The sequence below is a fragment of the Maniola hyperantus genome, chromosome 11 (genome assembly GCF_902806685.2).
Source record: "Maniola hyperantus chromosome 11, iAphHyp1.2, whole genome shotgun sequence".
NCBI lineage: Eukaryota > Metazoa > Arthropoda > Insecta > Lepidoptera > Nymphalidae > Maniola > Maniola hyperantus.
The window spans coordinates 12266008-12291568 of record NC_048546.1 but is presented as its reverse complement, the minus strand read 5'-3'; the positions used below and the strand labels follow the sequence as shown (position 1 = coordinate 12291568).

Here is a 25561-nt window from a genome sequence, read left to right as displayed (position 1 = left end):
TTTTGACTTCTGGTGCGCGATTGCGGTAGAATGACAGCTACAATGTCACAATCGCAATCACCTCTCTTGGTTGACGCTCACTCACTATCGGCTACAATGCATTGTTGCAACAAGAATTGCACAAATCCAGCCAATCACAACAATTGAGATTGTGATAATGATTGATGCGGGTTTTACGAAATCGACCTATTGGATACTGAAATGGGCATAAGCACAAGTAGGTACGCTGGAAGAGGCATGCCATGCAAACATGTTATTTTTTGTGCCGATTCGAAGCGCTCCACCGAGCGTACTGGAAATTAAAACTGACACTGTATCAAAGGGCCTTCGTGTTGACACCATATCGACATATCGACAAATGTATCACTAACATTTAGTTCCGAGCACGTTCACATGACGCTCACTGCTGCTATAAGCGCCAAAATGGCAAAAATATGTACCATTGATCTTTTAAAGCTACGTACCATTCATCTTTTAAATTGCTATGCATGCCGTTGTCTCTGCATGAAGCAACCCCCTGCCAGACACCCTTTAAGGGCGTCTGACAAGAGGTTGCCACAATCCCAAGTGTCTGGCAATGAATGACGTGATTTCTAATAACTACTACCTACTTATTCTGAAGAAAAGATAAAAAAAATAGAATTTATAGGTACTTTACGTAAGATTTTTACACCTGTATTAACAACATCGATGATTAAAAACTGTTATTTCCCAAAGCCACCATGATCCAAACAAACATCCAAACAAACGTTCCTCCCAGTGTTGGGTAGGTACAATATACGCTGAGATACTTTCAGCTTTTATAAAATAACGAAGGTCTGGCACGCGCTGGCTCTCTCTCTACTACTTAATCAACGATAGATCTAATTGGGTATAGCACAGAATAATATTATAACAGTATCTACTAGTTATAATCACTTATTTAAAAGCATGTTTCCTTATTGCTCTTAATATAAATAAAAACAATAACTGATAAGATAATGGTCATTAGGTATTATTAGTAGGTACATACGTGTTAGTACCTACCGTCTATGACCATCTTTTATGGTGGACGTAGGTGTAAGCACCTACCATTGTATACCTACCTACACAAAAATCGATCAACTATTTAAAAAAATATTATCTACCTAATGCTTTATCTAAACTTTTATTATTAGAATTATTGCGTTAGATCCTAGTAATAAGTGATGATAACACTAAACCACTAAAGATAAAATAAATACCTACACTTGAAATCCTTGGCTGGATTTGTTTGGGAAATTAAAGAGGGAAATGGCTTTTTTAACGCTGGGAAACGCGTTTACGCATCCCCCCCTGGAAGCCAGCCAGCTACACAACCAGCCAGCCAACTGGAAGAAGGTATGTGGGACTCGCCGGCCGAGAGGCGACCGGAATACCCACTAAATTAGACTCCTGCGCGTCGCCTGGCGACTGGGTCACGGGAACACCGAAGCAATCTACCGCGATCCAGCCAGCGACGTTGCTCTTCCCCTCGGACGTATCCAAATGGTTTTGGCCATGGTCTTCCACGCTGACCAAGTGCAAATTGGCAGACTTCACATACTTTTGACTCTTTTGAGACATTATGGCGAACTCTCAGGCATGCGGGTTTCCGCACGAGATTTTCCTTCACCATTGAAGCAAGTTACGAAAGTAATGTACATCGACCTTTAGAAGGAGATAGCAGATTTGTAGAGCGTTGTCCCTGTCGTTGAGACCGACATAACGTCATATAGGTATGAGTGACAGAGACAACGCTCTACAAAGCCGAAATGTCATTCTAAAATCTAAAGGCCGATGTACATTACTTTCGGCCGCGCACTGTAGTAATACCTACTAGTATATCGACCTAATAATTTATCTTTTTCACACCGCAGCAGTGCTGATATCCACTTTCAGATAAAAAGTATAAGACAAAGGACTATTGCTCATACTTTATTGTAAGTATTAAGTATAATTATTATAACATTAATTGTCGCGTTATCATAATCTATTGAACAATATAATAATAAACTACTTAGGTATGTGCTAAGTACAGATAAAAACAAACATGTTACGCAAATGTCTGGATAAGGTCTGGATTTACTTAAAAATATTGTACCTAGACCTACTATTATACTTACATATTTATTGTATTAGGTACTCATAGACCTATAAAACCTTCCTGAAAGTAAAATGACTATAGTGAAAAAATATCAAAATCGCTTCATTGGTCTTTGGGATAATCGCAAACATACCTATTTACGTACGGGTCCAATACAATATATTATGATATTCTTTTTTTAATCGGTTAGAAATCGGTAACACGGTATCCTGGGTACATTTTCTACCTATTAACTTAATAAAATTAACTGACTAATTAATTTACTGACTCGTCCGAATTCGCTTGCGTGGAATTTCTAAAAATTCCATCTTAGCCAGATTCGTTATAAGCGGCCAAAAGTGATGAACATCGATCTTTAGAAAGAGATAGCAGATTTGTGGAGCGCAATCTCGGTTGTTGAGACCGACAAAACGTCATATGGGTATGAGTGACAGAGACAACGCTCTACAAACCTGAAATGTCATTCTAAAGGCCGATGTTCATCACTTTCGGTGACGTACCTACTGTACCTACTACCTACCTGGAGAAAGCTCTCAGATTTCTAGGTAAGTGTGATAGGAATGTCAGTTGTTCAGTCAGTTTATTCTTTTATAATATTATGTGTAGATAAATAAGACTGGCTAAGCCCTTCTTTATGCACCGAGATATAACCCGGATATGTAAGTATAATACAGCAGGCGATCTCAGTTTCTATCAATTAGTCTATTAAATATGCAATAGACATCAACAATAATTATATGTATTATAGTACATTATGTGATAAAATACGATAGGTACTACCTACTTGTTTATTTTATCACACACGTCATTTTATGTATGAAACGAGCGCAATTACTGTCCAGTATCGATGGGAGACGCTTATATTACTTGATATTAGATAAGTAGTAGACTTACTTATTCGTCAGGAATTATTACTGACGATTTTTCAAAACATTTATTTTGGTTTAGAAAGTTTCAGAATGTGTAATTTATTTAATTTAAGTGGAAAAGTGGGATTACTGAGAAATGGATTTTTCCGAAAATCTCCTGTGATTTATTCAGCTCGGAGTTTCAGCGTGAAGTGTCTACATTATGTGAGTTAATTATTTTTATTGGACGTGTATTTGGTGCTTTAAATATTTTGTATAAAAATAAAATAGGTATTGTGTTGTCCGTAGTAGCTAATTGAATTTTTATAGAAAATAGGTAATTAAGTATCTACGGGTAGAATATTTCAGTTACTTCGATTCTCGTACACTGCTAGCAAGTTTGTAAAGCGTTAGATGCAAGTTTAAAATCGAATCTCTGTAAAGAGCAACCGCCGAGTTTCTTGGTGGCTCTTCTTGGTAGGAAAAATCATTCCGAACCACAAGGTAATACAATAATTGACGATCCAAAGTTTATTTGAACAAAAAAATCTTTCTTTTCTATTTCTAAAAAGCTTTTGACAAAAAGTGCGAGTTCGATTAATTTTAAGTGAGAGTAAGTAAAGTACCTATAGTTTTTTTATTCATTATAGGCAAACGCTTGACCACAATCACACTTGATGGAAAGTGATGATGTGGCCTAAGACAGGACGCGTTTACCTAGTAGAAGATATCTATTCACTCTTGTTTTAAAGATACCCGGGATGTAATTGGTAGGAAGCACAGTAAACGTATTATTGAAGAATTTATATTAATTTTACAAGATACAGTCATAATAATGTTGATTAACAAATATAGGTAGTATGTATGGTAATAGTATGTTTAATTATTTAATATTGATTAATTACTATTGACAATTTGACAATTAATACAGTAGGTAATTGTGTTTCAGTAATTAGAATTCATTATTATTTTTAAATCGTGCCCCGCTGCAGTTTTGCAGGAATTTATAAACCCTTTATTAGCGGGGGTCTACGTTAAAAAGGGAATCTAATTTTTGTATGTCAGTCAGTCAGTTTCTCCTATTATAAAATATTTACTCTTATTTGAAACATTAATAGACATATTTTGTGACGATAAGTAGGTAAATAATGTAAAAAAATATCATTTTTGATATATTTTATCTACTTATTTTAAACAGCCTGTCTGAAGAGGCGTAACTAAACTAAAATAAAATAGCATAGCTAAACATTTTTTTTATTCAAATACACAAAAGTGTATTTGAATAAAAAAATGTTTCTATTCTATTTTATTTTAGTCTAGTTATGTAAAAACATGTACGTACTTTTCAATCGTCAAATGCATCTACTACTCTGGTTCGGAATGCCCTTCCTACCGAGAAGAACTAGTACGAATCTGTACATGATACATACATATTTCTAAACAAAGGAAAATTTATTAATTGCTAGATCAAAGTTCATTCAGTGTTATGAATTACTTATGATAAAACTACTTAGCTTTTGCACACTAGTCTGCGCGGAAATCAAGATAATTTGTAGAATATAATAATTGAAACTATTTTTTACCCTGGGTGTCTTGTACCAAATCAAATCAAATCAAATGTTTTATTCAAAATCCATATCCATACTAATATTATAAATGCGAAAGTGTGTCTGTCTGTCTGTCTGTCTGCTAGCTTTTCACGGCTCAACCGTTCTACCGATTTTGGCGAAATTTGGTACTGAGGTACCTAGCTTGCAACCCGGGGAAGGACATAGGCTACCTTTTATCCCGGGAAATTTTAGAGTTCCCACAGGAATTTTAAAAACCTAAATCCACGCGTACGAAGTCGCGGGCATCAGCTAGTATGTAATAAATTACACTTTTTTATGGTCGGTTGTTGCATTTGTAAGATGATGATATAGTGGAGATACCAATTCTTACGCGAACTTAAAACTAAAGCTACGAGGGTTCCAAACGCGCCCTGGTCTGAAAAGAGCCCACAACTAACTCAGTGGGAGATCCATAATTCGATTCCCGACACGGGCAAAGAATTTTCAATTTCTAAATTGTCTCTGGTCTAGTCTTTTCTGGTAGGAGGCTTCAGTCGAGGTTAGTATTTTACCTAAGTGATTTAATGTTCCGGTACGATGCCGTGTAAAAAAAGGTTTTAAGCTGATCTTGGATATTTAAGTTTTAAATAGCCTTTTTACCAAGAAGAATCAGCATAAAACTTTTTTTCCTCATTTGATTACAAACTGGTAGGTACTTAGGTACTAAATTCACAATAACCGTTTTGATAAAGATGAGGACAGTTATATAGAGTGATGCACTCACCAACAAATAAACCGCCAAAACATTTGTACAATGTTTTACGTAGGTATATCTAGATATTATTATAGAGAGAGAGAGTCCGCAAGTGCCAGACCTTCGTTATTTTAAATAAGAGCCGAAAGTTTCTCTGCGTTTTGTCCCTAACACAGGGAGGAACGAACCTTTGTTACCTGCCAAAGCCATCATGATCTAAACTTCATAGTCGCTTCATAGTTCCTCCCTTTGTTGGGGACAAACTTTCAGCTTTCATAAAATAAAGAAGACCTGGCCCTCGCGGGCTCTTAGTCCATTAAGTATGAACAGTGATTTATCAAGCTTCTCGAGTCTATTATCATTTTGACTTTGAAATAATACATTAGGTATCAATGATTGTCCGGAATTAATTAAATTGGTTCAGTTTATTATCTAACAGGCAAAATCAGTAGGATTTGTAGTAAGAAGCTTTCCAAGTACCTACCTAGTCAATTTTGAACTAGGTATAAGTAGTCTAGGTACCTAAATAGCTCTTTAATCATACTGAAAAGAGTTTTTATTAGCTCGTAAGCTGTGATAGCCTAGTGGTTAGGACGTCCGCCTTCCAATCGGAGGTCGGGGGTTCGATCCCCGGCACGCACCTCTAACTTTTCGGAGTTATGTGCGTTTTAAGTAATTAAATATCACTTGCTTTAACGGTTAAGGAAAACATCGTGAGGAAACCTGCATGCCTGAAAGTTCTCCATAATGTTCTTAAAGGTGTGTGAAGTCTACCAATCCGCACATGGCCAGCGTGGTATACTATGGCCAAACCCTTCTCACTCTGAGAGGAGACCCGTTCTCTGTAGTGAACCGGCGATGGGTTGATCATGATGATGATATTTACTCCACCCACTAGGGTTACTAGTTACACTACACTAGTTAATATTTCAAAAATCTTTTCTTAGCCTACGTCATAATAGCCTACGTCATAATAGCTATCTGCATGCCAAATTTCAGCCCGATCCGTCCAGTAGTTTGAGCTGTACGTTGATAGATCAGTCAGTCAGTCACCTTTTCCTTCTATATATTTAGAAGATGTAGGTAGGTATGTCAGATTCTTCGTAGGTAAGATTGTATGTAGATACGTGGTTCAAATAAAATATACTTTTATAGTGGACGGATTATAGCACTGCTGTCAACTGCTGTCAGAGAGTCAAAGCAAATAAAGTCATATCAAGTATGCACTATGCAGCCTGCAATAATATGTGAGTTAGATATTAAATAGGCCCTTGAGGACAGTTTGTGTAAACAAGCGTCAACAAACCGGTCGCTAAAGCAGCTAAAGTATCTATACCTAGTCAGTGCAGCGCGTGCAATTAATTCGTAGATAACTTCATGCACCTAGCATAATATTATTAAAATTATTATGTTCGTTTATTAAGATACACATTCTGTCCACTGGGCCATTAAGATTTATCCATCTTTTCTGTGAAATTCGTCCTCACCCTTATAGGAAGAATTTACCTCAAACTCAAATTCAAAGCAATTATTATTAAACAAAAAAATAATTTACGATCAAAAAGTGTAAAGTAGTTGTTTTCTTCTTGTCGAATGCTTTCAGGACCAATTTCGATTACCTAAGCAAACTAATTAAGGTTTAATATTTTTTTTAAAGAATATTAGCTATGTTAAATGACTAATATTCACCTTTCCTCTCCAACTAAGCGTCAAGCTTGTGCTAGGAGAAGGTACGCCGTACGACAATAGTGCAACGGGCGGGGTTTGAACCGTCGACCTTTTGGTTTTCAGTCCACTCCTTTACCCGTTGAGCTATTGAGGCTCTAAACGTTATAAGTAAGTAGGTATGGATTATAGTAAGTACCTACTCGTAAGTATAATAAGTTTATCGCACTAAGTAGCAAGTAAAACAAAACAATCTACAGAGCCTTGAAATACCAAGGAATCACTGGCGTTCACTAGTTAGAGCTAAATAATCTTTTGTTTGTCAAAATAATTTCAAAGTTCAATATTTAGTCAGCATCACATCCATTGTTGATAAGTGCTCTCATTTCGTTCGGTACGTTTATCTTTGACGAACGGACGGACGTGAAATAAAATGTCAATATACGAAATATAAAAACAAAACGATTGTTTTGTGATAAGTTTATATTTTTTGAGTTTGAGCAGTTTGAGTAAAGTTTACGTACAAAAGTGCAGAATGTTGCGTGTGCATCGTTTGACGAGAGGAGTGGTTGGACGAAGGTTTTATTCTGTGATGGGATACGACTCTCTTCCGGAAAGCAAGATTGTTTTTGGTCTAGAGGTGAGGTAATAAAATTAGATTAGAGAGACCAAGTACCTACAAAAGTAACACCGCGCTTGTAGCTCTCGTCATCATCAAGCGATTTGGCGTTCCGGTACGATATCGTGTAGAAACCAAAGACGTGTGGGTTTAATAAAAACTGCCATACTAGGTTAACCCGCTTGCATCATCACTTACCACCAGGTGAGATTGCAGTCATGGGCTAACTTGTATCTGAATAAAATAAAATAAATAGACGTCGACTCCCACACGCCACGGTCTTACGCCGCCTGAATTCAGTGATACGGTTTATATAGAAACATTAAATGGCGGCGTCTAGGTATTAGGTATATTATGTACCTACCCTATATTACCTACGCTATAATTCTTGATAGACTTTAGACGTGGTGACGTCCGCGCTACGTCTGCGTCCCTTGATGTGTATAATATTGTGTGTGCCAAACGAGAAATTTTGTTCTATGGTAAAGACGTGGCCGCGCCACTTTTCGATCGTTCGTCGCTTTTATATAAACCGCACATACAGCATACTTACGTCTTTAATATATTACCACTTGTAGAATGGGTGTACATGGCAGTTACTATCGCTATCGCCTAATAAACAAGCTTTTCCAGCTATGATATTCACAGATACTTCCGAGAGTTTGTGCGACTCTAGCGGCGTAAGCATCTGAGCTTGCCGCTTGAGTTTTTGAATAGGAGCTTTTGAATAGGTATAAGTTGTAGATAGATTGTACGCGATGAATAGATAGATACTTGTTATTAATTTTAATTAATTGCAATTCAACTTGTATCATTTCCAAGGCAAATATTGAAGTAAACACGGAAACATTTAAACTGAATTCTGTTTTCTATGCACTTTATGAATTGTAAACAATATGCTAATCGTTGTCTAGGTATTGGTAGGTACATACTAAGTGCTTGATGGAACACGCTTGTGTAATATTAGCTACTGTATCATGCATCATCATCATCATCATCAACCAATAGACGTCCACTGCTGGACATAGGTCTCTTGTAGGGACTTCCACACGCCACGGTCGAGCGGCTCCCTGCGACTCGTCTGATGTCGTCCGTCCACCTAGTGGGGGGTCTTCTAACGCTGCGTCTTCCGGTGCGAGGTCGCCATTCCAGCACCTTGGGACCCCAACATCTATCGGTTGTACCTACGAACTATAATATGCCCTGCCCATTGCCACTTCAGCTTCGCAACCCGTTGAGCTATGTCGGTTACTCTAGTTCTCCTACGGATCTCCTCATTCCTGATTTGATCACGTAGAGAAACTCCAAGCATAGCTCTCTCCATCGCCCGCTGAGTGACTCTGAGCTTTCTTATGAGGCCCATAGTTAGCGACCATGTCTCGGATCTATATGTCATCACTGGCAACACGTACTGTTCGAAGACTTTGGTATCATGCATACAAATCAGAAATGAGGAGATCCCTAGGAGAACTAGAGTAACCTATATAGCTCAACGAGTTGCGAAGCTGAAGTCGCAATGTGCAGGGCACACAGTTGGAAAACACGATAGATATTGGGGTCCCAGGGTGCTATAGAATGGCGACCTCCTAGTTGGTCTTCATCTACCTACATGTTATAAATAGATATATGAACTTAAATTACATGTCTAGGAAATATATCAATAAATTAACTTTCTTGCCAACTCGTATCAAAAGAATCTGCTTATCAAACCGGTAGTATAGTCCCAGACGTACCTAACGTAAGAGACTCTAGTAATTACATGAGTAAATAAATAAAATTTTAATTTAAATCCTAATGTTGATTGTATTTAAACCAGAACAATATGATAGGTACCTACAAGTAACACTAATTCCGTTATCTGTTTCCTATCAAACATGACATTAACCTATGAGGACGACGCACGTTGACTATATAAACATTGATATAAGTAATACATTTGAGTAGTATTTACTTACTTAAATGAGAGTATATATAACATAATCCACAGTGAATTACATGGTGTAACCAGAACGCTAGCAGAAACGAAAACAGATAGTACTGAACTTATAATATGATACCTACCACAAAAAAGAACGCAAAAAAATACATGAAAACAATTCTACATTTTCTACATGAGGTCAACGAACGTTGCGTAAGTAGGCCACTTGGAGTCAATGCCGCGTCGCAGGCAGGGCATTGACCCGAGTTTTGCATACTATACATTGCCATTTTGAAAAATACTAAATCACTAAAACTACAAAATGAGGCAAAGGGGTTATTGGTATGGGATTGTATTTAGGTAGTATAACAATAAGGCTAAGTTTTTGCTAGCGTTCTGGTTACAACCTGTGTACAAACATAAGTGTGTGTGTGGTTGTTTCCTTTAGATACTCAAATGTCTTTGACGATATTGGGATCGCTTCCCATTCTAAGAGTAGACCCGTTCTCAGTAGTGAGCGAGCGATGTGTTAATCATGATGATTAGATAATAATAATGTTATTGATGTGAAACCGCTTGTATTGTAAGCTTAAAATTGCGATTGCGAATGAGTAACCGTGTTTTTGTTATCGTCAGATACTAAATGTTTAAAAACAGAATATATCTAAATTACCGCTAGATATCAACAACATATCATTATATCTACACAATTTAATTTGTTTATTGAAAAATACTGTCATTCCTTGTTTTTCTTGCGGCTCGGTTTAGGTTTGTTTGCGCAAAAAAGTTGGGGTAATGTTCTAGTTTATGAAACTACTAGCTAATGGAATTTAGAATAATATGTATCAATGTAAATATGAAAGGAAAATAAAGCTATTTTCATTTTTTTATTTTTTTATTTTTATTTAATGGCAGGGGCTATGGATTTAAAGAAGGTTCTTAAAAATACACTGGGAACTCTGATTTTCCGAGATAAACAGTATAAGTCACATCTATGCAAAAATCACGCCGATATGCGTTGTTCCGATGCGGCGTGATTTATGGACAAAGAAAGCAAATACCTACCTGGCGCGTGGCGAAAATCGGAACTAGCGTTGCCGTCAAGTGTCCCCTTTGTTCTTGTTTCAATATTCTAAGCCTTTGTTCTCCAACAGCGCCCCCCTGTCAATGTCATTCAAGTGCCAAGAGAGCCTTGTCGCACTGTATATACTTTCACATAATGATGTATGGTTTGGGTAGTGACTAGTAACCATGGATTTAGAATGTCCCTAGTGCTTTTTCAGTGGGCGTCCATATTAAAGAGAAAACCCAGACTAAACCCAGCAGAATAGGTTGTTGGCAGGGGCGGATTTGATACCTTGGCTGCCCTAGGTCTATGGAAGATTGCCGGCCCCCTACTCCTTGTAAAACACGAAAAATTGGACGAGCTATAATGGAGACTCGTAGTTTTTACCGACCACTCATTTCCGTTTGTACAGCAGACTCGACGAAATGGAGTTTATTCTCCATTGTGTACTAAGTAATCCAGTACTAATCTGTAATATATAGTGGAGCAAAACGAAAATGATACCTAAGTATACCTACGCTTGAACTTGGAGTAAACTAGTAAGTAAAGAAGAAGCATAGATCTAGATCGATGATCCAAAGTATTTTTTGCGGGGACTATGAGCGCATTTTAGAGTTTTAAACGTAATCTCACCAAATTTTGCCGCGTTAGGCCCGGGCCTACTCAGCCTATAGGGAAATCCGCCCCTGAACTTGTTGATATTATTATAAATTACTAGTCCACGACTTCATACGCGTGGATTAAAGTTTTTACAAATCCCGTGGGAACTCTTTGATTTTCCGGAATAAAAAGTAGCCTATGTCACTCTCCAGATCTTAAACTATACCTACCCATGCAAAAAACACGTTGAATCGTTGCTCCGTTGCAACGTGATTGAAGGACAAACCAACAAACCAATAATCCAACAAACCAACAAACAAACACACTTTCGCATTTACGAGTATAATAGAGATAATGATTGTCTGGCAGTCAGTTTATCCGTGTGCACTAGGTATAAATACTGATAATAGAAGTAATTGGTACCACAGGAACATTGCGGCGGCGTGTCGAGCCCGGGCAAGGTCCAATTGCATAATTACGCATACACGTGCGGTTTGAGTGTCATGTCGTCTGTTATAGACGTAGAGACACGTTTCATTTTGTCCCAACAGAATCGAATCTAACCATTTAGTTGCAATCCCATTTCAATACAAAAATAGTGTGTGTGCAAACGTGCAGGTGTATTTTCTTTAAAATAGTCTTCATCAAAAAGTCGGTAGCCTTTCCCATCATGATGGTAATCATGCAGGTTTCCTCACGATGTTTTCCTGTAGGTACCGTTATCGAATCGTCAAGTGAATCTACCAATGATTCAGAATGACCGTATTTTTATCTTATATTCGCACCCGAAAAAAACTTTATTCGTATATAGAATCTTCTTGAATTAGAACCTCCTTCACTGCCTGACTTGTGGTTGAAACTTTTTATTGAAACCTCCACGGTACTGGTGCCTCTTGTATCGAGCATCTAGCGTTTTCCTCGCTGTAGTGAGATGAAAAGTGGTGTACCTACCTATTTCGCACGGCTGCAAAATTTGCGCTTGAGCATTTGAATTCCTCGCTACGCTCAGGATTCTATCTTTGAACTCAACTTTAGAATCCTTCGCGGGCTCGGAATTCAATACAAACTCTCGCGAAAATAACAAACAAATATAAATATATATAATAACAATTTTCCAGCCTTGCATAACAAATAACTATTCCTGGGCAGAGTCGAATATAAGTGAATATACCAATCCTGTTTACTTTGCTTAAGTCATCCAAGGAAAAATAGATAAAAGACACACAAGTAGGTATGTACGCGGCTTGATATTCAAATTGCATAAACAAAATCCTATGGAACAAAAAGCCGTATTGGACAAAAGCCATAACGGTAATGCGTTTATTTTAAACAGGTGAGGGAGATTTTCGCTTGGGATCAAAGGGTAGTAAAGATTTAATACTGTTAAAACATACGAAATTATTTTCGTACTGTGATCGAGGCAGCTTTTTCTATCGCTGCCTAAGCAATATTCGATTTAATTAACTCGTCACTGTTTAGCCAATAAAATTATATTTCATTCAAATTAATATTTGAATAAAATTAGAATTTATTAATTAGAATATTCATTCATTCATTTATTATTATTCATGCATTCCGATATTGATAAATTATTAAACAATTATATTTATTACAATATTGGGAGAATAAGGGAGACGGCGGGAGATTAATATACGGTCTAATAGAAATATTTAAAAAATAGAAACATTTTTTAAAAATTCAAATAAACTTTTACGAGTACTTTTGAATTGTCAAATGCATCTAAATACCATTTTTGAGTATTTGAGCCAGATAAACATCTTCGAATGAAAAAAAAGTCATCACGGCTTATGCCTAAGCTTAAGCGGTTCCTAGTTTAAGAAGCCTACAGGTTTGAGGTGTTCTACAAAATTCAAGTTAAAGTAGGTCAATAATTGTATCTTACGATGCATGCTGTAGCCTGTAGCCGCCTATAATTGGAATTGTATAATGACCGGGCACCTAGGATTTGAATAATGTATTTTTTTGTATAATTCTATTGGTGGTTCAATTAAAAAAAACCTCTACGTTTTTACACCAACCGTATATTTACGTAACGGCAAGTTAAACTGGGTGTTTTATGAGATTATTCGCCCCTCCAGTCCCCCCACAGCTGGTGGCCATCTCACGAATCTCACCCGTTTTGAAATTACAATTAGGACCTTTATTGAGATTATGTTCCATAAGCCTGAACCTCCCTGAGTGTTGAATTGGATTAATTAAATACAATAAATTATACCGGAGGCCTACATACCACCGTAGCACAGAATAAGGATAAGTATGATACATACAGAGGTTCGATTTAAGCCATCTAATTTAATTAATTTTTCAACAGAGCAATCGTGCGGTGAGTGCGGCACGAAGGATCGACCCGAACTAGCCCACGTACCTAGATGGCCCCTATGTGGCTATGTTGTCTTGTCTTTGTAGTCGCTAGTCGTTATTTACCACGGGGTCAAAGGCGTCGGACAACTGAGTCTCTCTTTATACTGTGACCGTAGTTTGACAGTGATCGGTGTTTTTCATTTAATTTTCCGTGATTGCGTTTATTGCAAAGTTGTAAATTCGATGGCCCTTAGCCAGTGAAATTGGAAATAATTCAATTTGGACAATTTGTCACGGAATTGGGTATTTGACTCTAATTTTTTTATTACTTTATCATAAACTAGAATAAAAATAATGACGTAAACTGAAAAACTAATTAAATCGATCAAATAACAAAAAAGTTATAAGCATGTAAATATTTCTGATTAGACAGAGATAGCGATACAGCAGTTTGACGTCACACCTACTAATGCCGTAGCTTCGTGTGGTTTCATACAAATTTTCTTTTTGCGAGAAAGGGATAGAAGACCATCCCACTCCTAAATTAATATGCCTGTAACTTTGTAAATCTTTGTTGGATTTTAATATTTTTTTCAGTGTACGTCATATCTTATCATATTTTTATCCTAGTTTATAATAAAGTAAGTAATAATATTTATCAAATTCAAAAGTAGGAAAATGCCCAATTGTACTGGAATGGGAGTCATAAAATAAATGACTGGAACAGTATTGACTAACATCTTGGTCTTGACTTATACCGTTTTGATGTTTTAATAAAATACAAAAATGGAACCAATATACTTAGGTAGGTACCTACTCCCAATTTGTATGATGGCTTGATAATAAAATTTTACCTGAAATTGCAGAAATACAGAAACAACAAAATACGATAAAACTCAAAGCATTTATTCAAAATGGGTTCCATTTTGTACATTATACACTTTAGATTGACTATTGTTGAATAGCTGTAAGATAATGATGCTATCTTAATGTTATTGTGAAAATTAATTACGTAAACCTAAAACTAAAACTATGTTTACGAGTAGGTACGATAAAAATGAAAATAAGTAAGTACCTACTAAATTTATTTACAATCGGATGTCATCTTCGTAAAGGGTCAAGGGTAAAACTGGCGTCAATAAACTAAGGTTATTATAAACTTTTATACCCTAAAATTACTGCCGAGCTCCACCCGAGAAAATGCTGAGAAAAAACCTTGGTTCGGCAATCAAGGGACTTCTTAGAGAGTTTCATTTCGAATAATCTCGGAATAATTGAGGGAAAATGTTCATTTTCATTCGCACTTAAGATCTAATAGTAATTCAAAAAGTCTGCCCTTTGGGAGTAATAATCCCAACCCTCTTGTATTCGTGGTCGCTATTCGTTTTGTTTAATTCTCTGTAGCTACCTCAAAGTCTCTTGTACCTACATAATCTCTTCGCTGGACTAATCGTGGTTCTCGTTGACATCCTTCTCTTTGTATTAACATTTATCTTGTTGCCCGCTTATGCCCGCGTCTTAGCCCGCGTGGCATTAGGTTTTTAATAATCCCGTGGGAAGACTTCGGAATTTTGAATTATCGTGCAAAATGTCGAAAAAATACGACTGTGGTACGGAACCCTCGTTGCGCGAGCCTTACTCGCACTTGGCCGGTTTTTCGGGATAAAAAGTAGCCTATGTCCTTCCCAGGGATGCTAGCTATCTCTGTACCAAATTTCCTGCATGCCTGAGAGTTCTCCATAATGTTCTCAAAGGTGTGTGAAGTCTGCCAATCCGCACTTGGCCAGCGTGGAGACCGTGCTCTGTAGTGAGCCGGCGATGGGTTGATCATGATGATGATGATAGAAAGTACTATTTTACTTTGTCGGTGACAGAGACAATTATTATATCAAAAAATCCACCAAATATAATGGAATAGTGATTATATCTACCAGTAGGTAGTGTAAGCATAGTTACTGGCGTTAAAATCTAAATATATAAAACGAAAAGGTGACTGACTGACTGACTGACTGACTGATCTATCAACGCACAGCTCAAACTACTGGACAGATCGTGCTGAGATTTGGCATGCAGATAGCTATTATGACGTAGACATCTGCTAAGAAAGGATTTTTGAAAATTCAACCCCTAATTGGTTCAAAATTTGTGTAGTCCACGCGAACGCAGTCGCGGGCTTAAGCTAATATAACCAGCACGTACTTGCAAGTAGAGGGCAAATTAAACTTTTTAATGGACCCAAGAGATTTGTCCGGGTCTGAACTTAGAACCGGATCGAGGAAAACTTTAAGCAAGATTTATACCTTCTTAAAAACTTTCTGTGTGGTCTTAGCAAGTTAGAGTAGGATTTTCCAGCCTTTCTTGGATATTTTTTGAGCCGGGTGGCTGTGGTCTTATGTACCTATCAATAAGTAAAATATACAGTGCGATACATATAGGATGACAATACATGTGAAGGGATTAGATATTAGTTCATTTTAAAGCACAGACCAACACCTATAGACGCCTAATAGCCGGACACCCCCGATCGCCAAGCTTAAGCAGTTGCTTAGCATAAAATTCGGCCCACGCCCGTCCGGTACCCTCATTCCGCACGTTGTCTTGATTACGTGACTTTTGAGTACACAATTAAGCATTCTCCCTTGTCCCCCGCCAACATTTTACGATTTTCTTTTCATGCAAAACCTTATGTATGCGTACTCTTGAGGTTGAACTCTTTTTATTTAATTTAATTGGCACCAAAAACATTTAGATTAAAGAGAAAAAGAGAGTAAAAGTGGACAGGGAAGCACTTATCTCTTAGAGAGATCTCCACCAGTGACCCATGGCAGTGCAAGAGGTTGTAGAATTAGATGGTAGTAGATGGAGTAGAATAGGTACAAAAAGAAAATAGAAAGTTATTCATGGAAAGAACATAATAGATACTATGTAATTTAAATTAAATAATGAAGCTGTGATAGCCTAGTGGTTAGGACGTCCGCCTTCTAATCAGGGGTCGGCGGTTCGATCCCGGGTACGCACCTCTAACTTTTCGGAGTTATGTGCGTTTCAATTAATTAAATATCACTTGCTTCAACGGTGAAGGAAAATATCGTGAGAAAACCTGCATGCCTGAGAGTTCTCCATAATGTGCTCCAAGGTTTGTGAAGACTACCAATCCGCACATGACCAGCGTGGTACACTATGGGCAAAACCCTTTTCACTCTGAGAGGAGACCCGTGGTCTGTAGTGAGCCGGCGATGGGTTGATCATGATGATGATGAATTTAAATTCTCTGTGTTCTAAAGTCTGATCTTTGTTCTCAGGGTACGAACGTAGACAAGCGGACGCTGGCTGGGACGGAACGTAAGCAGAGGACTTTCTCCGACAGGTCTCAGTTGAAATACGCTAGAAGACTGGTTGTTAAGCTTGGAAGTGCTGTCATTACTAGAGAAGACGGGAATGGTCTGGCGTTGGGAAGATTAGCTTCTATTATAGAGCAGGTAAAGATCATAACTCTTCATTAATTGCTAAATCTCATGCCATCTAATTATATTTGGCTAAGAAAATATTTTAATTTCTGGTTTCTTAGGAATTAGGATTTCGCGTGATATGTTGATTAAAAATTGAAACAAAAGATATTATAACATTTCAGATAGACAAAGCTCATAGGTACATTTGAAAAATTAACACAGATTCGTACCCTTGTCTGTGTGATATGCTTGCGTGTAGCTGCACAGACTCCCTAAGTACTAGGTAATACTGTGCACGTTTTGTAAAACGACACCTACGAGGATGTTTCAAAATTTGGCGGATTATTACTAGTCTATATAGAAGTCCTTGATTGGAACAAGATACCCCATGGTTTCTGTTCTAGAAATTCTATTCTATTCTGTGGTTGCCTCGAGATATTTTTACCACCATAACTTCCTCGGTATCAAAATACGATCTCTCAAGTAGCCTTACTCTAGTGCATATGTTATAATCAAGAATAAGTCAGAAAGGAGTTGATACCACTCCTTTTTTCATGCCAATTTTAGTATGGGTACCTTCAAGTCAAGAGTGGATAGGTAAGACTAGGCAAGCGCGCTCTATCTTAGGCTGCATTATTATTTGCCAGCAGGCAAACTAGCGCTTGACTGCAACCAGATTGCAGCCAACCGCTAGTCTACAAATAAAAGAAAAGCTAATGAACTGTAAACATTAACTTTACAGGTAGCAGAATGCCACCACGAAGGCCGCGAGTGCATCATGGTGACCAGCGGAGCGGTGGCGTTCGGCCGGCAGAAGCTGACCCATGAGCTGCTCATGTCTCTATCCATGAGAGAAACGCTCTCTCCCAGTGACCATACTAGAGAGGTAAGAAGTATACAACTCAATTTTTTTTAAACTAAACAGGCATGCAGGACTGCTATCACACCAAATTTGATCCAATCGGTCAGAAAACCTGATCTGCCAATCCGCACTTGGCCAGTGTGGTAGACTTGGCCAAGTGCGGAAAAATTAAAGTCACCCACTTTCGCAGTTCTTTTTTAATTCACCGACTAGCGCTTGGCTGCAATTAGACCTACTGGTAAATGATAGCGCGCTTGCCTAGAAGAAGGGAAGCTCGCTTTTTAGGTTGAATCGAACTTAATTAGTTTGCTTATTTTTATTCCGATCTGACTAGAACCTAGTTACTTACCTCTTTCGTAGTAATACGCCCAGAAATAGCCATTCCTAGACCTGCCTTGTAGACATAATACTTAACGAGCCGTACATTCTGATTGGGTGCGATCGAATTTAATCCGAATCCGACTCGTATTTCATCGGGTCGGGTTTGAGTTGGAATAGTGCATATAAGCGCTTGAGTAAATACGCCCAATTTGTCAACCCATCAAATCAGCCTTCAAATCGAGTTTCCCAATAGATTCTCTGAGCTATGATGACTGCCGTATGTAAAATTTCGTCGATGTCATGATAAATCATGTCGATGTTATGTTACGATAGGTCGATGTTATGTTAAATTATACGGTGTTATTGTTTTAGGACGCGGGCAGCACCCTGGACCCTCGGGCGGCGGCGGCCGTCGGGCAGTCGGAGTTGATGGCGATGTATGACGCTATGTTTTCGCAGTATAACGTCAAAATCGCTCAGGTAAACTTTTATAGATAGTCTTGAAAATACTTGCAATTTTTACACGAAGCGTCGCGTGTACCTACCTACTCGTAAATTGGTAAAAATCTAAGAGAATCTAACAACTTACTTTTCACTAATGTTGCCAAAGCTGACTCTATAAAATTACTATTCATATTATAAAATATACCAAAGCGTGTTTGAAAGAAATAAAGAAAAACGTTTATTTCTTAAATTGTGCCACACATTACGTCATATTATACTTAACTTAGAGTTGGTTGTCCCAGCGGTTTCTCCACTTGAGCATCAAAGCCAACATGGCTCAAGCAGAAGAAGCGCTGGTTTGTTGGTTTATCCTGGAGAGAGAATTAGGCTAATTTTTATCCCGGGAAATCAGAGTATTATCGTGGAATTTTCAAAAACCTAAATCCAAGGGAAGAGCTCCAAAATACTTATCTTTGACTGTATCCATGCAAAAAATAACATTGCTCCGTTGTGGTGTAATTGTAGGACAAACCAATATACCAACAAACAAACACACTTTTGCATTTATAATATGGTTAGAGAATGGAGATTAATAAATAGTAGTGATTCGGTGGTTTAGACGCTCAAGCCTTGAAGCCATTATAAAAGTACCAAACTGTTTCAGGTTCTAGTAACGAAGCCCGATTTCTACAACGACGAAACAAGGAAGAATTTGTTCTGCACCCTCTCTGAGCTGATATCCCTGAACATAGTGCCCATCGTGAACACGAACGACGCGGTCAGTCCACCGATGTATATCCACGACGATACTGTGGTACCTGGCACAGGGAAAAAGGTATATTCTTAATATTTTACTTGAAATAATCGATATCCACATGGCTTGACCGCTAAGAAATTTCTTACGTCGGTATTAAGAAAATACTCAATGGGAATAAATCAATTTTCCTGATTCGATACCTAGTTGTAAAATCCGTGATACGGTGTTTGCAGTGGCGTATCTAACTTTAGTTTTTTTCCTTTATCTAGTTAAGTATAACTTTTAATTTAAATCATCAACAATTATAAACTTAATTGCAAAATATGTTGCTGACAACGAAAAATACAATCTGTATGAGGTGTATTGATTATGGATAAGTATTATAAGGCTTGATAAAGAAGCGCGACTCACATCAACGAGTAAAAGACGATATTTTCCAAACGTCATTTATATTATCTCTGAGTGTACTAAATGGAACTACCTATAAGTACGCGACAGGTCAAGATGTCAATCGGGGTGGGGACGCCCCGCAGACTCGCACAGATCCCCCGAGTTATAGCGCGGGTGATGTGCTGGTGTGCAAGGCGTCCCCGCGCCTCATACACAACTATTAAACTCTCACGGTCGATTCTTCCTAGTTTTGCGTAGAAAGTTAACACTTGTTTCTTTTATTTGAAGGGTATCGGTATAAAGGACAATGACAGTCTGTCAGCGCTGTTGGCCGCCGAGATCCAGTCGGACCTCCTCATCATGATGTCGGACGTGGACGGCATCTACAACAAGCCGCCCTGGGAGGACGGCGCTCGCATGATGCACACCTACACGTCTAAGGAGAAAGACCAAGTCCAGTTTGGACAAAAATCGAAGGTAAGGAAGTTTCATAAAGGCAAATAAGTGGTGATAGGGTCGGAGGATCTTTTTAAAGTTATCTGTGTTTTAATTAGGCAAGAAGGAAGAAAAACATCGTGAGGAAACCTGTATGCATGCCTAAGAGTTCTCCATAATGTTCTCAAAGTTGTGTGAAGTCTGCCAGTTCGCACTTGGCCTGCGTGGTAGACTATTGTCACCCCTTTCTCATTCTGAGAGGAGACCCGTACTTAGCAGTGAGCCGGCGATGGATTGATCATGATATTATAATATAAGCTGGAGAACCAGAATAACGAACTACTCAAAGAGTTGCAAAGCTGAAGTAGCAATGAACAGGAAACATAGCTCAAAGAACCGATAGACATTGGGGTCATTGAACAAACATATAGTCAGTACAAGACTGTGTTTTGTAGATATCCTTGCAAAAGACCTTCGTCCAGAAGAGTCGTCGTCGTGTTGGTTAGACGATGACAATAACGACAATAAATATCTAAACGGCATACTAAACCTTAAACCATAGAGATAATAAGCGGAAGAAAGGTTAATCAAGGCTCTCAAAGTCAGGTTGAGGTACCCATCCAGTTACCGACTTGGATCAACGTTGCTTGATTAGCACAATCAATTAATTTACGCTGTTGCAACTAGACTACAAAAATCTCAATATAAGGCCCATATAATTAATTTGATTAGTGTGAAAATACCAATATTTTTTGTTGAACTTGTTGTATTACAGGTTGGAACAGGCGGTATGGACTCCAAGGTTAATGCTGCAACATGGGCCATGGCTCGAGGAGTCAGTGTCGTCATATGTAACGGCATGCAAGAGAAAGCCATCAAAACTATTATCAGCGGACGAAAAGTTGGCACATTCTTCACTGATTGCCCAACCACCTCTACAGCTTCTGTAGATGTTATAGCAGAGAATGGTAAAAATATTATATGATTACTTTACTATGGAGAAAAATCTAAATATAGGCGGTCTTACTGCTATAATTTGCAAATTCTTCCATTATTATAAAATTGTTCAATGTTTGTCGGGTTATTTAAATAAAAACCCGATCTTCAGGCTAACAATATGCCTTTAGTTTGATCAATATGCCTTCAATTTTCACGTGGATAATCTTAAACAAGAGCTAGATTAATATTAATTATTATAATAATTTGGAATCGCACATTCTGTAAATGCTTCCATTGCACTACAAACTTTTTGACCTTATTACACGATAAAAAAATCTTAAATTTTGTTCCAGCTCGCTCAGGCAGTAGGGTTTTACAAAAACTAACTCCCAGTGAAAGAGCATCAGCGATTCACTCACTGGCTGATTTGTTATTGGACAGAAAAGATCAAATCTTGGAAGCAAATGCAAAAGATTTGGAAGAAGCAACAAAGACTGGTCTAGAAAAACCACTGTTAAATAGACTGTCCCTTAGTGAGGGGAAGTTAAAAACTTTGTCTATTGGACTGAAACAAATTGCTGATTCGAGTTATGAAAACGTAGGCCGGGTATTACGAAGAACGAAACTCGCAGAAAACTTGATGCTCAGACAAATTACAGTTCCAATTGGAGTCTTGCTCGTAATATTTGAATCGAGGCCAGATTCGTTACCACAAGTAGCCGCTTTAGCTATGGCTTCAGCTAACGGTCTTCTATTAAAGGGTGGGAAGGAGGCAGCCTTTTCAAACAAAGCGTTAATGGAACTTGTAAAGGAATCGCTTACTCCAGTTGGAGCACAAGATGCCATATCCTTAGTTTCGACAAGGGAAGAAATAAGTGATTTGCTTGCGATGGAAAAGCATATCGATTTGATTATCCCTCGAGGATCATCAGACTTAGTCAGAAGTATACAAAAGAAATCACAGCATATCCCAGTATTGGGACATGCTGAAGGTATTTGTCACGTTTATGTGGACAAGGACGCAGATCCGGTTAAAGCATTGAAAATAATTAGAGATTCTAAATGTGACTATCCAGCTGCTTGCAATGCTATGGAAACATTACTGATTCACGAAGATCATATAAACAGCAATCTATTTAACGAGATTTGTAATATGCTTAAAAATGAAGGTGTCAAGATTCACGCTGGTCCAAAGCTTGCTAGTCATTTGACCTTCGGTCCACCGCCAGCTAAAACTATGAAACATGAATACGGATCGTTGGAATGTTGTGTAGAAGTTGTAAGCGATATGGACACTGCGATAGAACATATTCATAAGTTTGGAAGCTCGCATACTGATGTCATTGTAACGGAAAACGGTAAGGATACAGTATTTTACGATACATTGGTAGGTAGAAGTTAATTTTTAGGTTTCCGTACCCGAAGCGTGCCAACGTGAATTGTAATAGGTACAGAGTTGAAATTTTCACAGAAAGTGTGTTTCTATTGCTGACATAACAGAAAATAATAAAAATTTCAAAGTAGCCGTCGTAAAAATTTAATAAAAATTATGAAGTGTTATTTCTTACATGATAGTGCGGAGTCCATCGTGTGTGTGTCTGACTCGCACTTGACCGATTTTGTAAACTAAATCCCAGGTATCTAAGTAAAACCAGAATCCACGATCGTTTCGTTTAGAAAGAGGAAGTTTCTTATTTCTTCTTCTTATATCTTTGGTGTAAATAAACCTCGTATATTTTCATGTTGTAGACACCACAGCAAAGCAGTTCTTGCACGCAGTCGACAGTGCGTGCGTATTTCATAACGTGTCATCTCGCTTCGCTGACGGTTACCGTTTCGGTCTCGGAGCTGAAGTCGGCATTTCCACTGCTAGGATACACGCAAGAGGTTTGTAATAATTAATAACTTATTAGGTTAATTAGCCGATCCACAACCGCCTTGGCTTCTTTTGGGTGAAATTTCTGTAAATCCTTCGTAGTGGGATTCTACGCACAATGATTCCGATGAATATACGTAGGTTATAGAAATTGAAATAGTTTTAATTGGCCAGAATGTAACTTCCATGGTAAAAGACAATAATGCAGTCTAAAATGAAAGTGGGCTAACATGGAAGTGGTAAGTATGGCAGTTTTATTAAGGCCTGATCGGTATCCAACCAGTCCATCTATCCAGATTTGAAACAATTTAGATTTAACCAAAATTAATCAAACCGCAAGACATCATCAAAGTCTGAACCCATAAGTCCAATCCAATCCATCAGCCTGTTTGCGTCCACTGCTGGACATAGGCCTTTCCAAGAGCACGCCACCAAACACGGTCCTCAGCCTTCCTCATCCACCCGCTCTCCACCACCTTCTTCAGGTCATCGGTCCAGCGGGCTGGAGGTCGTCCCACACTGCGTTTACCGGTACGCGGTCTCCACTCCAGAACACGTCTGCCCCATCGGCCGTCGGTTCTGCGGCAGACGTGGCCTGCCCATTGCCACTTCAGAACCCATAAGTACATAGTTCAAATTCCACGGACACGTACGAATTGATTCGCCCACTCGTTTCTAAATTCTGACCGCTAGGATAGGGAGCGCCCTTCCAGCATCAGTTTTCTCCTCCATTTTGAATAATTATGTACCTTCAAGTCTAGGTAAGCACGCTCTTTCTTAGGCTGCATTATTATTTGCCAGCAGGTCTGCCTGCAACCAAGCGCTAATAATGTACAATTTAAAAAAAACCTCGAGACCTCCCATCCTACTTCATCAAGAAGGTCGTCGATAGTAAAAATCATAATTTTATGCAGTGCGTATTTTCACCACTAAGTGCTTTTAGCGTTATAGGCGTAAACTCCAATTTAATTTCAGGTCTCGGCTGATTTTTCACATTTTAAAACTTGTTTATATTCAGGGCCAGTCGGCGTCGAAGGTCTTTTGACAACGAAATGGATTCTCGAGGGCACGGACCACACGGCCGCTGAGTTCAACGAGGGAAAGCGTAACTGGGTTCACGAAAAATTACCAGTTAATTGACTTGGGAACATTTTCTGCAAAACACGCAACTTTTTGATGCTGAATTTTGCAAACGTTCTGTTTAAATTTAAATGTAAGCGTTAATGAACTCAAATCGAATCGAAATACGCTTTACTCAAATATACTTAAGAAATTAGTAAATTACTTAGTAAGTAAGTACCTAGATAGTAGACCTACATAATATTTACGTGGACGAAAAACTGCTGGACTCAGGGATTTCCACATTCCATCATCTTAAATAACTGAATTAGGACAATTTTATTGTTTTTGTATAAAGTTTAATTAATATCTGTTTTCGAATTATGAAATTCATATATTTTAATGTAAAAAATGTAAATAAATAAAAATGAAAAATATTTATTCATCTACTAACTTTACTTATAATAATAGAACGTATGGAAAATACCTAGCAATGACAAATCAAATCGTGTTATCTTCTGTAGTTTTAAAAATAATAAATTAATTAAGAGTAGGTACCTACAGAATTAAATTTTTAGATATTGATGTGAAAATTTCAACTCTCTACCTATTACGGTTCATGAAACACAGCCAGCTGACAGACGGACAGACACACGAATGTAGGTTTAGTAATAGGCTTTCAATGGCCCTTTCGGGTACGGAACCCTAAAAATCCTTACGACACAAATCCTCTTCCGTTAGATGCTATCTCTATAGGTCGAGCAAAATGTTACTTCATAAATTTTTAGTATGACATCACTGGGAGGCCAGATAAGGTTTGGACTCTGGCCATTATTCAGCACATTTAGGATGGGCGTAAACGTTTCGTATGGAGGTTAATCCAGGGGTAAACGGGTTAGTATGATTGGCCACGCAAATCGGCCGTATGTTTGCCAGTTAACATAATTTGGAAGAGGCTTTTCCGTTAGCTAATTACTGGGATTCTGTCCATTTGGACCGCTCGCCATATCCAATGTTGGAATTTTATTATGGGTTTGAGAGTCCGGATGGTAATTGGGGATTTGAGCGCGCAGTTTTCTACCCAGATTAGCGGATATGAATTTTGGGTATGCAACGGTGATTGAATTTGAATTCTTCCCGTGTTTATGTGTCAAAGAAAACATCGCGAGGAATTCTGTTTACAGGTATGTAGAGGTGAGTATCTAAATATATTATCTACATAATCGATCAATCTACATTGAAATTTTCATCATCATCATTAGCAACTCATCGCCCGGCTCACTACTGACAACGGGTCTCCTCTCAGAATGAGAACATTAGCAGACTTCATACACCTTTGAGAACATTATAGAAAACTCTCAGGCATGCAGGTTTCCTCACGATGTTTTCCTTCCCCGTCAAATCAAGGAAAAGTTAGAAGTGCGTAATAAGAGCACATAGGAGGCCGACGTCTATCATTAGGCTACCGCCTCTTATCCCTCGTAAAATACCTACCTATTAGTTTTATCTGCCAGTTGTTTGTTGTGATATGAATAACTAGCGACCCGCCCTGGTTTCGCACGGGTAGCTTGTTACAATTTTCA

General features: G+C 38.2%; 2 protein-coding genes across 3 annotated transcripts in view; one reads left to right on the top strand and one right to left on the bottom strand.

The window, feature by feature from the left end:
- The window catches only part of Mms19 (MMS19 nucleotide excision repair protein), a 404347-nt gene that overhangs the window by 49077 nt on the left and 329709 nt on the right, over positions 1-25561 (bottom strand). The window lies entirely within an intron of this gene.
- Positions 2905-24417, top strand: P5CS (Delta[1]-pyrroline-5-carboxylate synthase). Of its 2 annotated transcripts, none has more exons than XM_034973277.2 (10): positions 2905-3177; positions 16749-16925; positions 17638-17781; positions 18451-18558; positions 19187-19357; positions 19958-20146; positions 20880-21072; positions 21397-22401; positions 22793-22930; positions 23938-24417. In XM_034973277.2, the coding sequence occupies exons 1-10, from the start codon at positions 3064-3066 to the stop codon at positions 24057-24059; spliced, it is 2361 nt and encodes a 786-aa protein (XP_034829168.1). In that variant the 5' UTR covers positions 2905-3063; the 3' UTR covers positions 24060-24417. The 2 variants fall into 2 exon arrangements, with proteins under 2 accessions (XP_034829168.1, XP_034829169.1); XM_034973278.2 differs by lacking the exon at positions 2905-3177 and adding an exon at positions 7423-7561.

Coding starts and splice junctions, on each gene's coding strand:
- P5CS (XM_034973277.2), top strand. CDS start 3,064: ATGTGTAATTTATTTAATTTAAGTGGAAAAGTGGGATTACTGAGAAAT. Junction 18,559..19,186: donor ATAACGTCAAAATCGCTCAG/GTAAACTTTTAT, acceptor AAACTGTTTCAG/GTTCTAGTAACGAAGCCCGA. Junction 20,147..20,879: donor AGTTTGGACAAAAATCGAAG/GTAAGGAAGTTT, acceptor GTTGTATTACAG/GTTGGAACAGGCGGTATGGA.